At 51.6% G+C, this 10,197-nt stretch overlaps 4 protein-coding genes across 4 annotated transcripts, besides 16 other annotated features; all 4 read left to right on the top strand.

Moving 5' to 3' along the window:
• Positions 1 to 291: 291 nt before the first annotated feature.
• Positions 292 to 318: a microsatellite.
• Positions 319 to 474: 156 nt separating this feature from the next.
• Positions 475 to 1,611, top strand: TraAM80_00384 (putative GDP-mannose 4,6 dehydratase; the record flags this gene model as incomplete). Its single annotated transcript, XM_029377465.1, has 1 exon — positions 475 to 1,611. The coding sequence occupies one exon, from the start codon at positions 475 to 477 to the stop codon at positions 1,609 to 1,611; it is 1,137 nt and encodes a 378-aa protein (XP_029242725.1).
• A 166-nt stretch (positions 1,612 to 1,777) lies between these two features.
• Positions 1,778 to 1,828: a microsatellite.
• Positions 1,829 to 2,129: 301 nt separating this feature from the next.
• Positions 2,130 to 2,156: a microsatellite.
• Positions 2,157 to 2,571: 415 nt separating this feature from the next.
• On the top strand, positions 2,572 to 3,969 carry TraAM80_00383 (putative kynureninase; the record flags this gene model as incomplete). The annotated part of the gene is made up of 1 exon (XM_029377464.1): positions 2,572 to 3,969. One exon carries the CDS (start codon positions 2,572 to 2,574, stop codon positions 3,967 to 3,969), a length of 1,398 nt encoding a protein of 465 aa, XP_029242724.1.
• Positions 3,970 to 4,034: 65 nt separating this feature from the next.
• Positions 4,035 to 4,088: a microsatellite.
• A 21-nt stretch (positions 4,089 to 4,109) lies between these two features.
• Positions 4,110 to 4,185: a microsatellite.
• A 436-nt stretch (positions 4,186 to 4,621) lies between these two features.
• Positions 4,622 to 4,646: a microsatellite.
• Positions 4,647 to 5,207: 561 nt separating this feature from the next.
• Positions 5,208 to 5,235: a microsatellite.
• A 56-nt stretch (positions 5,236 to 5,291) lies between these two features.
• Positions 5,292 to 5,308: a microsatellite.
• Positions 5,309 to 5,406: 98 nt separating this feature from the next.
• Positions 5,407 to 5,423: a microsatellite.
• An 80-nt stretch (positions 5,424 to 5,503) lies between these two features.
• Positions 5,504 to 5,525: a microsatellite.
• Positions 5,526 to 5,619: 94 nt separating this feature from the next.
• Positions 5,620 to 5,645: a microsatellite.
• Positions 5,632 to 5,696: a sequence feature (A-rich).
• A 149-nt stretch (positions 5,697 to 5,845) lies between these two features.
• Positions 5,846 to 5,940: a sequence feature (A-rich).
• Positions 5,941 to 6,120: 180 nt separating this feature from the next.
• Positions 6,121 to 6,141: a microsatellite.
• A 154-nt stretch (positions 6,142 to 6,295) lies between these two features.
• Positions 6,296 to 6,315: a microsatellite.
• A 271-nt stretch (positions 6,316 to 6,586) lies between these two features.
• TraAM80_00382 (uncharacterized protein) lies at positions 6,587 to 8,509 on the top strand (the record flags this gene model as incomplete). Its single annotated transcript, XM_029377463.1, has 1 exon — positions 6,587 to 8,509. The coding sequence occupies one exon, from the start codon at positions 6,587 to 6,589 to the stop codon at positions 8,507 to 8,509; it is 1,923 nt and encodes a 640-aa protein (XP_029242723.1).
• Positions 8,510 to 8,885: 376 nt separating this feature from the next.
• Positions 8,886 to 8,908: a microsatellite.
• Positions 8,909 to 8,964: 56 nt separating this feature from the next.
• Positions 8,965 to 9,915, top strand: TraAM80_00381 (surface protease GP63; the record flags this gene model as incomplete). Its single annotated transcript, XM_029377462.1, has 1 exon — positions 8,965 to 9,915. One exon carries the CDS (start codon positions 8,965 to 8,967, stop codon positions 9,913 to 9,915), a length of 951 nt encoding a protein of 316 aa, XP_029242722.1.
• Positions 9,916 to 10,197: the final 282 nt, after the last annotated feature.

Below are 10,197 nucleotides of genomic sequence, written 5' to 3'. Positions count from 1 at the left end.
TTTTTTAATGTTACGCCCCACTCCTGCTGCAGTGCGCTGAGGGAAGTGGAGGTGGCGTTGGGGGTTTTGTGGGGGCCGTGATGGGAGGTCCCGCCGGCATGCGCACTGCGTGTTGCCGCTGGCGGGGTTTGAAGGGGCTGGGCGGGGGAGACGGTAAAAGAGGTGCTTATGAATTTGTTTTTTTATATTATTTTTGATTTATGCGGGAGGCATCCCAAACTGCGGACGCTCCGTGCGGGTGCGTGCGTTTGAGGTGTGTTCATGGCTTATTTCCGTCTTTTCTCTGCTGCTTGTCTGTTTGTGTGTGTGTATGTTGTGCGACCCGCGAGGGTTCATAACGTGCGGGCGAAACAAAAGAATCTCGGCGCACCAGCGTGACATACTCACCTATACAGAAACACAGATCAACTGGAGGCAGCAGGAATAAGTGGCTGGTACTGGTGGGGAGGAGCGAGTAGTCGAAGTCCCACATGAATGTTTCGTCGACCGGAAGATGTGGGGCTTAAGCGGACGCGATTGACCGACTCCAGGCCGCTGCGTCATCTTCTCGTGACGGGTGGCCTTGGGTTTATTGGGAGCAACTTCATCAACCACTTCATGCGGGCACAGACGGAGGTGCACGTGTACAATTTTGACAAGGTGGACTACTGCAGCAGCTTCAAGTCCATTGAGGACCCGTGTAATCCCCGCTATCACTTTATTCGCGGGAACCTTACCAACGCGGATCTGCTGATACATGTACTCCGACAGTACGACATTGACACCATCATTAACTTTGCGGCGCAGAGCCACGTCGACAACAGCTTTGGTAATAGCCTTTCCTTTACGTACAATAACGTCTTAGGAACGCATGTGCTGCTTGAGTGTGCGCGGACATATGGCAAGATTGAGAAGTTTATTCACGTCAGCACAGATGAGGTGTACGGACAGGTCACAGACTCCAAAAAGGAGGAGGGCACACTAAATCCAACAAATCCGTACGCTGCGACAAAGGCGGCGGTGGAGTACATCGTTAAGTCGTACCATATATCGTTTGGGCTACCTTGCATTATCACCCGGGGAAATAACGTGTACGGGCCGTATCAGTATCCAGAGAAGGTTATACCTCGATTTATTATGCTTATGAATGCGGGGAAGAAATTGACTATTCAAGGCAATGGTAGCAATAAACGTGCGTTTATACACGCAAGTGATGTGGTGCGGGCGTTTATTATAATTCTTAACCATGGACTCATTGGCGACGTGTACAACATCGGATCTCATGACGAGAAGAGTGTCTTGGAGCTCGCCCGCATGACTGTCAAGTATATGGGACCGCACGTGTGTGAAGGGACACAGCAGCCACCGGACCCCACAGAAGAGGAGCTGTCCAAGCACCTTGTGTTTGTGAAGGACCGTGACTTTAACGACGAGCGCTACAACATCAGCAACGAAAAGCTGCAGGAGTTGGGCTGGCGGCAGGAGGTGGAGTTCGAGCAGGGGTATAGAGCGACGGTGGCGTGGTACAAGGAGGCATTTGCCCAGAACTTCTGGGAAAACCTGCGCTGGGACATCCCGGATGCCTGCGCACCGCACAGTGATGAGTTGGAGCTTTTGTCCTCTTTTTTCTGAGAACAGGAGGGAGGAAGCCTGCGGCATTGCTGCATGGTCTGTCCATATGTCGGGCGTGATATTCCGGTGATATCGGTTATTGACGAGGTTACAATAAACGCGCACATCCGCCTTCAAAGGAAGTACGTACAAAAACACGATATTTTGATTCACTTGTGCACGCTGCATATAGATTTATATTTATATTATATATTATGTATTATATATATATATATATCTCTCTCTCTCTGGGCTGGGTGGGAGGGGGTAGACATTATTTTTTTTCTGCCCGTGCGACTTTGAGCGACTGCTGCTATTTCCTGCGTGTCTCTGTTACTTTTCTTCTTTGCAACATTCTTGCTACTCACACGACGTGGGTGGGGTGCCTGCGCGGGCGGATACACAAGGAGGAGTTGGTCGGACTGAGCGGCTAAGTGAAGAGAAGCGGCGCGGGTCAGTGGGTGTGGGGAGAATAAGCAACAGGTAGGGCACACTCACACGCAGAGGCACACGAAAAGGAAGCGAGGATAACTCACCGCTTCTTTTTTTTTGTTTTGTTTTGTTTTCCGGGACTTCAAGTTGTGCGTGCGTGTCTACAAACGTGCGGTAAGGCGAAGAAGTGGGAGGAAAAAAAAAGGCATCAATAAAGAAGAAGAAAACATTGAGGGGAAACATTTTTCCCACCCTAACATTTTTATTTGTTACAGTTCCACTGCGGACACGCAGGAGCATACGGGCTTTTTTACACACACGTACACCTGCGACTCCCACATACATACACTCTGGGGAGCGAGGTGTAGGGGTGTCTGTGCGGAGAGAAGGAGCGTGAAAAAGAGGAGCAGGCAAAAGTAGGGGGATATAAAAAAGAAGGATTTATTTATATATATATAAACAGAAATAGGGGAAAGGAGGATTGGTGCCACACCTACACATTTGTCGCCAGGCGTTAAAAACCCAGACACGTGCAACGGTTTTTTTGTGATGCGTAACAACGCCGCCGAAAAGCTGCTCAGCACAGCGCGCACGGAGGGTCTCTTACTTACGGAGAATGGCTTTGCTGAGTTTATGGATGCTGCTGATCCCTTGCGGGAGCATCGTGAGGCCTTTCACTTTCCCAAACGGCGGGAAGGAGGGGATTACGTGTACGTCAGCGGCAATGCGCTGGGGCTGCAGCACAAAGACGTGGAGTCGAGTGTCGGTGGGGCGCTGAAGAAGTGGCGTGACCTCGGCGTGATGGGGAACTATCAACACCCAAATCCATGGGAGGAGTTGGAGAGCCTGGGTAGAAAAGAGATAGCGGCGATTGTGGGGGCACAGGAAAGTGAGGTGATCACGATGAATTCATTTGGTGTTAACCTGCACTTGCTACTAATGGCGTTTTACAGGCCAAAAGGGAAACGACGGCGGATTTTGACGTGGAATCATTCCTTCCCCGGTAGCACACATGCGCTCGTCTCACAGTTGGAGGCACGCGGTATGAACCCCGCGGAGGATCTCGTTTTTGTGGGTGCCTCACAAGATGAGAATTGGGAAATAAGTTCGGTTAATATTCCCATAGAGCAGTTTTTTTCTCTTATTGAGAAGTGCGGAGATGAAGTTGCGGTCGCCGTATTGAGTGGAGTCCACTTTTTTAGCGGGCAGCTCTTTGACATTCAGACCATCACAAAAGCGGCCCATGCAAAAGGTATTGTTGTCGGCGTAGACTGTGCCCACGCGGTGGGGAATGTCCCGCTGCAATTGCATGACTGGGGGGTGGACTTTGCGTGCTGGAGCAACTACCGGTATCTTAACAGCGGCCCCGGTAACCTGGGGGGTGTGTTTGTACACAGCAAGCATACCTCCGTCGGAAATGTGTTTAAGCCGCTGCGTGGTTGGTGGGGCCATGATTGCCGCAACTGCTATAAGCTGTATCGTAGCTTTGAGCTCGCAGAGGGGGCAGCGAGCTTTCAGGTTAGCAACGTCCCGGCCCTCGGCATGATGGCAATGCTTCCAAGCGTCCGTCTTATGGCGGAAATTGGGATGGGGCCGCTGCGCGAGAAGTCGATGCTGCTGACGACCTACATGGAACTGCTGCTAAGTGAGCTGGTGCCACAGGGCTCAATAGAGGTCATTACGCCTGTCGACCCCAACCAGCGTGGGGCGCAGCTGTCGATTCGCATTTTGCCAAACCGGCTCACCTCTAATCTCTCGCTAAAGGACACGTATGAGTGCGACACCTGCGGGGACAGTGACGCTGACCGCATGGAGCGTCACCTCTACGAAAATGGCATCATTGTGAACCACTACCCACCCGACGTCATTCATCTCGCCCCTGTGCCGCTGTACAACTCCTTCATGGATGTCCTGCTAACTGTGCGGGCGGTTGCGGAGTGCTTCTAGTGATAAGCTTGACCACCCGCTATGGTGTTTTTTATGTCTTTTGGAGGCATCACACACACACAGCAAGAGAGGGGGAGAGAAAGAGAGAGATTACAAGCGAGAGCGAGCGTGAAGCGGGAAGGGGCGCCAAAGGAGCAGGCAAAGAAAAAGAGAAAGTACAAACAAACAAACAACAACAGAAAAAAAAAAGAAGAACCCATAAAACGAAGAGAAAGAGGATAGAGGGGAGTTAGTAATGTTCATGAGCCACAACAGCGACTACAAAAGGGGCACGCATGTTTGCATACACTTACACTTACATACAGACCAGTATACATGCACATGCCTGCACGCAGCAGGGATCCCACAGATACATTAGAACGCACGACATCCAAACTATGCAACTAACAAAAGAAAAAGAGCGAAGAAAGGAAGGAACAAAAGAAGAGATAACAAACAAACAAAAAAAAAGAACAACTACACTAACAGCAATGCAAACCTAAAAACAAGGAGAGAAGGATGAAGGCAACGGATGTGAAAAGTGAAGAATGATTTATGTATGTGTGTGTGGTCTACAGGATTTTCAAATTCGGATGCGGTACACATGTGTATGTATGCATGGGACGTATGTGTTTTGTTGAAGTGAGGGAAGGAGGAAGATGTGCGTGCCTGCGTGTGTGTGTGTGTGTGTGTGTGTGGTGGGGGTGGACCGAAGGTCCAGAGGCATTGAGGGAAGGGAGAGTTGAGGTACGAGCCAGACACGGGGAGGCGAAGGACGCAAATAAGAAGGCTAAGCTAAAAGAGAGAAAAAAATAACAACAAATAACTAACAGCAACAGCTAACAAAAAATAAGTCTTCAAAAACTGAAACGAAAAGAAAGATATGGAGAGAAAAAAAAAAAGAGCAAATATGCCTGCATTGGGATGATGCACCGCAGCTGGAGTGACACGCAGAGCGAACTCGTAAAAGGTGGTGTTGAGGACAAGCAGAGGAAGCGCCCAGAGCGACGCACGCACGAAGGAAGAGAAGAGAGGTGTCATCTGTTGCTGATTACAACCAGGGATGGATGAATGCATGCGTATGCCGTCATTAAATTACTGCACTCTTTCGCCGTCTCTTCTTCTTATGGCTTATTCATACATTTATTATTATTACTATTTTTTCAGTGATGTACTGGTGCATCAATGTGGTATCACGGCGATGACATGTGGCGCACATCTCTTGTTTTTCGTTGATTGTCTGCATCGCAGTTTTTTTTTTTGGTTTTGGTTTGGTTTGGTTTGGTTCTTCTGTGTGTGAGAGGCCCCGCTTTCGTTTCTTCTCTACGCCTCCTTCGTGTGTTTATATATATATATATATGCCTAAAGATGTATGTGTGTTTGTGTGCGGGCGGGCCATATGAAGGCGTAGTAATCAAATAGCGACGATCTTTGAGGCGAGGCTACGTGTGTGTGTGTGGGGGGGGGGGGGGGGGTCGCATGCATGCGTATGGCCCGGATGTGCACATGTACGTACGCAGGCGGGCATGCCCCTTTTTATTTCCTTTTGTCGCGCATATATATATATATATATATATGCCTGAGAGAGAGGGGGGAGGGGGGATTGATGATCTTTGATCTGCTTGTTGTCCTCGGGACATATCTTTTTGATAAGGGAAAAATGTTTCATTATGTGTGTGTGTGTGTTTCTGTGTGTGCTCTTTTTTTTTTTTATGTTTCGTCTTCTTCTACTTCATTGTTTCTTATTTTGCTTTACTGTTCTGGCCGCCGGTGGACTGCGTTTTTGTTTTGCTTTTGTTTTTGCACGAGATTGGTGGGAGGAGGCGGACGTGAGGGGGCAGAATTCATGCAGGAGAGGAGGGTTACAGAAAAGCGAAGAAATAAACAAACGGAGGGACTGTGCCTTTGCGTTTATGTTTGTATGTATGCCTTTTTCTCTCTTTTTTTTGTTTTTGTTTTTTTCTTCTTCTCTCTCTTCGTCTCTGTGTGTGTGGAGTGCGTGGGGTGCTATTAACTTCATGTCTTTCTTTGAGGTCTTGATGATGACGGTGGTGGTGGTGGTGTGCATGGACTTTCGGTGCTTCGTTTTTTTTTTGTTGTTGTTGTTCCTTCAGTCTCTGCTCGCCGCGGTGGATGCGCACGCGGGACTTTGCAACACACACACCATCTTCTTGTGTGTGTGTGTGTGTGGTGGGCTGCGCCTGATTTTTGCCGGCGGCGACGTTACCACCTTCTCTCTCTTTCTCTTCCTCCCTTTTTACCTGCTTTTGCGTGCGTGCGTGTGTGTTTCGTTGGGCACCTGTCTGGGAGGGAACCCCCGACACTGAAGCACTGGGGGAGTAACAAGCACACACACACACACACACATAAAGAGGGGGGCCGCACGGCAGTGAAACAGCAGCGGAAGCCGAACAAAAGAAAAGAATGGTGCATGTGGAGAACACGATGGATGACCCGACGACGCTGCGGCGCATAATGTCCGCCGCCGTGCCCTACCAAAGCCACGTTGGCCGCATGATGGACGCGAGCAGGGCCCACGCACACCTTTTCACCAACAATGAATCTAAGTCACACTCCGTGGCGAGGAAAGAGCGTGACAGGCAGTTGAAACAGCAGCGCGAGTACCAGGCCGCGTGGGATGTCGCAGCCAATCGCAGCCTGCAGTTGCCGGTGCTGCGTACCATGGCTCCTTCCTTTTACAAAGACGGCGGACGAGGGATGTGCCGACATGGGCGGCACCGTCATTGGTGGGGCGGGGTACAACACGATCGTCAGCATGGTTCCCACCGTTGACACCGTCAAGCGCATTGCAGATAGTGATGAGCTGATCAGCAGTTTTCGCCCGTATTGCATTGACGCGTTGCGGGCAGCGCGGCAGGCGGCAACGGCGGAGGACAGTGCCCCGCACCCGGACGACGCACGACACCTGGAGCCAACTTTACACACACTTGATGCCAGTCACCTCATGGACATCGGCGCCATCCCTGACGACGTTATACGGAATGACTGGGCTACTGCCTCCGCCTTCGTCGCTGCAAGTGTTTTGGAGGAAGGAGAACTGCGGGCTCCTGCTTGTCGTGTCGGTCCTTCCGCCGCTGGACGACCAAGTCGCATGGGCTTGCCACGACGTGCCCCACCGACAGGCACCTCCAGCTTCCTTACGACGCAACGCTTCAAATCACCGTCACGCATTCCAGGCGTACGACAACCGGACGTTGGTCACTACCATCAACGCTACACGCAGGTGGAACCACGCGTGGTGGGTGGTTACATGTCTCTTCGTGAATCAGCAGCACCACAAACACGTCAGCAGCAGGAAGATACCAGTGAACCTGTCGACACCATTGAGAAAGTACAACTGGCGCAAACCATACCGGGACTTCAATTGGCAGACAGCACGAAAACCTCTAGGGGCAGCACGTTTGTGTACAAGGATCAGTCTGTGGTTCCTATTGAGACCTCGCGTACACCTACCCGACCTCCACCTGCTGTGCAGGGCAGTCACATGTTTGTTTCCAAAACACAACGTTCAAAACCAGATTTTTACAGCCCAGCGAAGGATTTAGATTACTATCCATACGCGGATGTACGCTCCACAGTGAAGCGATCACGCTGCCCTGTGAAATTTGATGCTAACCTGAGCGAGCGCCGACGCGACATTGTGGCGACGTCCGCCATGGTGGGCATGTATAACTTGGCTATGGACATCTCAAACAATCCCCATCGTGTGGTATGCATGGACCGTGACACTGGGCGTGCGGGGCACTGGCAAAGCAGGCCACCCGCGTATCAATCTGTACCTGAGTTTGTGGATGTAACGGGTGCCCTCGAGTTGGTGCGGCCACGCACACGTGTGGTGACTATGGCATCGCAGGTACCCGAGGAAGACCAGGAAGAGCAGAAAAAGGCGCCTGACACCACTGTTTCCATTGAGCGAGACCTTAACTTCCCGAGAAGCTTGTTTGAGCAGTGCGAAGGGAAGCGAGTGCCACAGTTTGCGACGATGATTGGTCGAAATGCATCCGCACTGCCGCAATCACATGAGGCACCAGAAAATGTTGAGTTTACGCAGGTCACTGCACGCACGCCATGCGCCATTATCCACCCGACAGCACCCGGACACGCCCCACTGCACCGACCAAACCCGACGGAAATTGGTGACGTGCCAAACCTGAGGTGGGTGAAACCAAGGACGGAGCGCACAACTGATTTTGGCATGGTCTCCACCATATCTCCGCGGCACCTCCCAACGAGGGATTTGTGGTACGATACGAGCAAACGCGTGCTTGTGGAGCCACGCGTGCAAGGGAATCCAATGATAGAGACGCAAGTGTCACGTGAGAAGCGCGCTAAAATATTTTCTACCACGGGCTGTGGTGCCAACGCCGTGTATAACATTGACATCCCACAGAAGGGCAAGTCGGTGCCTGTGTTTGAAAAGCAAATCACGAAGGAAACCCAATTTTGTGGACACCGGCTGCAGTCGGAGCGGTGGCTGCGCAACCACATCCGAGCACCCGGCCCCGGTCACTACAATGTTTCTTATCGTCTCGTGGAATAACTGCGGCTGTTGTTTGTGGCCCTGTCCGGGGCGGGGCTGCAACGCAGATCCACGGAGAGATGCAGACGCCAGGGGAATAAACGCAATGCCAATAACAAGATTTATGAAGCGTAGAACACACTGCATCCCTATCTATCTGTGCCCATCTCCATGCGAAGTAGATAGTAAATAGTGCCATCAGGGCTCAGTTTGGCTTATGATATGAAACACATGTACATACTGTTTCACTGTATGGGAGAACAAAAAACAACAACAATGCTACTAACCAGAAGTCAAACACTCATACACATTTATTAAATCTCGCCTTGTAAACTTTGTTTCTTTTTTTTTTATTGCTTTTATTTACGCTGACTGCGCTCATCCCGCGTGCTGTGTGTCTCTCTCCCTCTCTCTTTCTCTTTTGAACCCTCGCTAGACTGTGCGTACGTGTGTGTGCTGCAGCGACAAGAGTGAGAATGGTTGGCCGTGTGCTGTTGATGTGCACCCTCTGCGTGCTGTGCTGTGCCGCCAGCGGTGTCGGTGCGTGGGGCGGCGGCTACTGCACGGAGAGTGACTGGAAGGAGTTGCGGGCGGTCGCGAAGGACATGACGGAGGCGGAGATTGAGGGGCAGTACTGCAGCCGCAAACCGGAGTTTGTGCAGGGACTGCGGGCGAGTCCGCAGCAAGATAGTGAGGAAGAGGAGGAAGAGGAAGAGGATGAGGAGGAGGAGGATGAGGAGGAGGGCATCACGCAGGATTCGGGCAAACAAAAAGGAACAACAACCGAACAAGTGTCGAAAGTTGAGACACACCCCAATGGCAACGACAACCAACAAACCAAAGACCAAAAAGAGAACTCTGGAGAGCAGTCACAATCCCGTGGAGACTCACAGGAAAACATCGACACACACAGCACCAACGCAGGGAACATACAATCATCGTCAGAACTTCCGGGAACACAACAGTCTCATACTCCAAATACCCTAAACAACCCGCAAAATGGTGCCACAACTGATCCACAGAAGAACGGTGACAGTGCACCAGCAGCAGCAACGGCAGGTGCAGAGCCTACTGCCAACGGTTCCAAGGACACCGCGGCCACGACTGACACTGACGGCAGCTCCACAACGCAGTCAAAGCCGGCGGGCCCTGTGACAACAACCGAAGCTGGTCAGGCGGAGCAGGAGCACACCGTAGTGCCCACATCCCACGAAGAACCGGGAACGAGTGGTGGGAAGAAGGAACAAGCCGCCAAACCGGCAGCGGGGGCGGCTGAGAGAGAATCCATGACACCGCCGGCCACTGCCACCAAAACAACGAAGGCGGCGCCCGGCGACAGTGACAGCGGCGCCGCGGCCTCGCACTGCACCTCCCCCATTGCGCTTCTTCTTGCGTGTGCGGCGGCTGCTGCGATGGTGGCCGCGTGAGAGGCACGGAGAGAGGGAGAGGGCTGTGCGCAGCTCGTCCTTCTCTTTGTTTCTCTCTTTGTGTGTGTGCTCATGCACGATTGTTCGCCCTCGCCCCACCCCACGGGACACACGCGTAATGTGCTCATATATACACGCACACTCATGCAGGCCCGTTGGGTTTCCTTTTTTAAACTATTTTGCTTTTGAGGGGCCGCTGCCGTCCTGCCTGGCTGCATGGGTACATCAACAGCACCGTAACAGATTTAATCTTTTTTTTTTTACTGTTTGTTTTTCTATTTT

Source organism: Trypanosoma rangeli (assembly GCF_003719475.1).
Source record: "Trypanosoma rangeli strain AM80 chromosome Unknown Tra_15.4_contig_00006, whole genome shotgun sequence".
Lineage (NCBI taxonomy): Eukaryota > Euglenozoa > Kinetoplastea > Trypanosomatida > Trypanosomatidae > Trypanosoma > Trypanosoma rangeli.
Note: the sequence above shows the minus strand (reverse complement) of the source record. Positions and strands in the feature narration are given on the sequence as shown.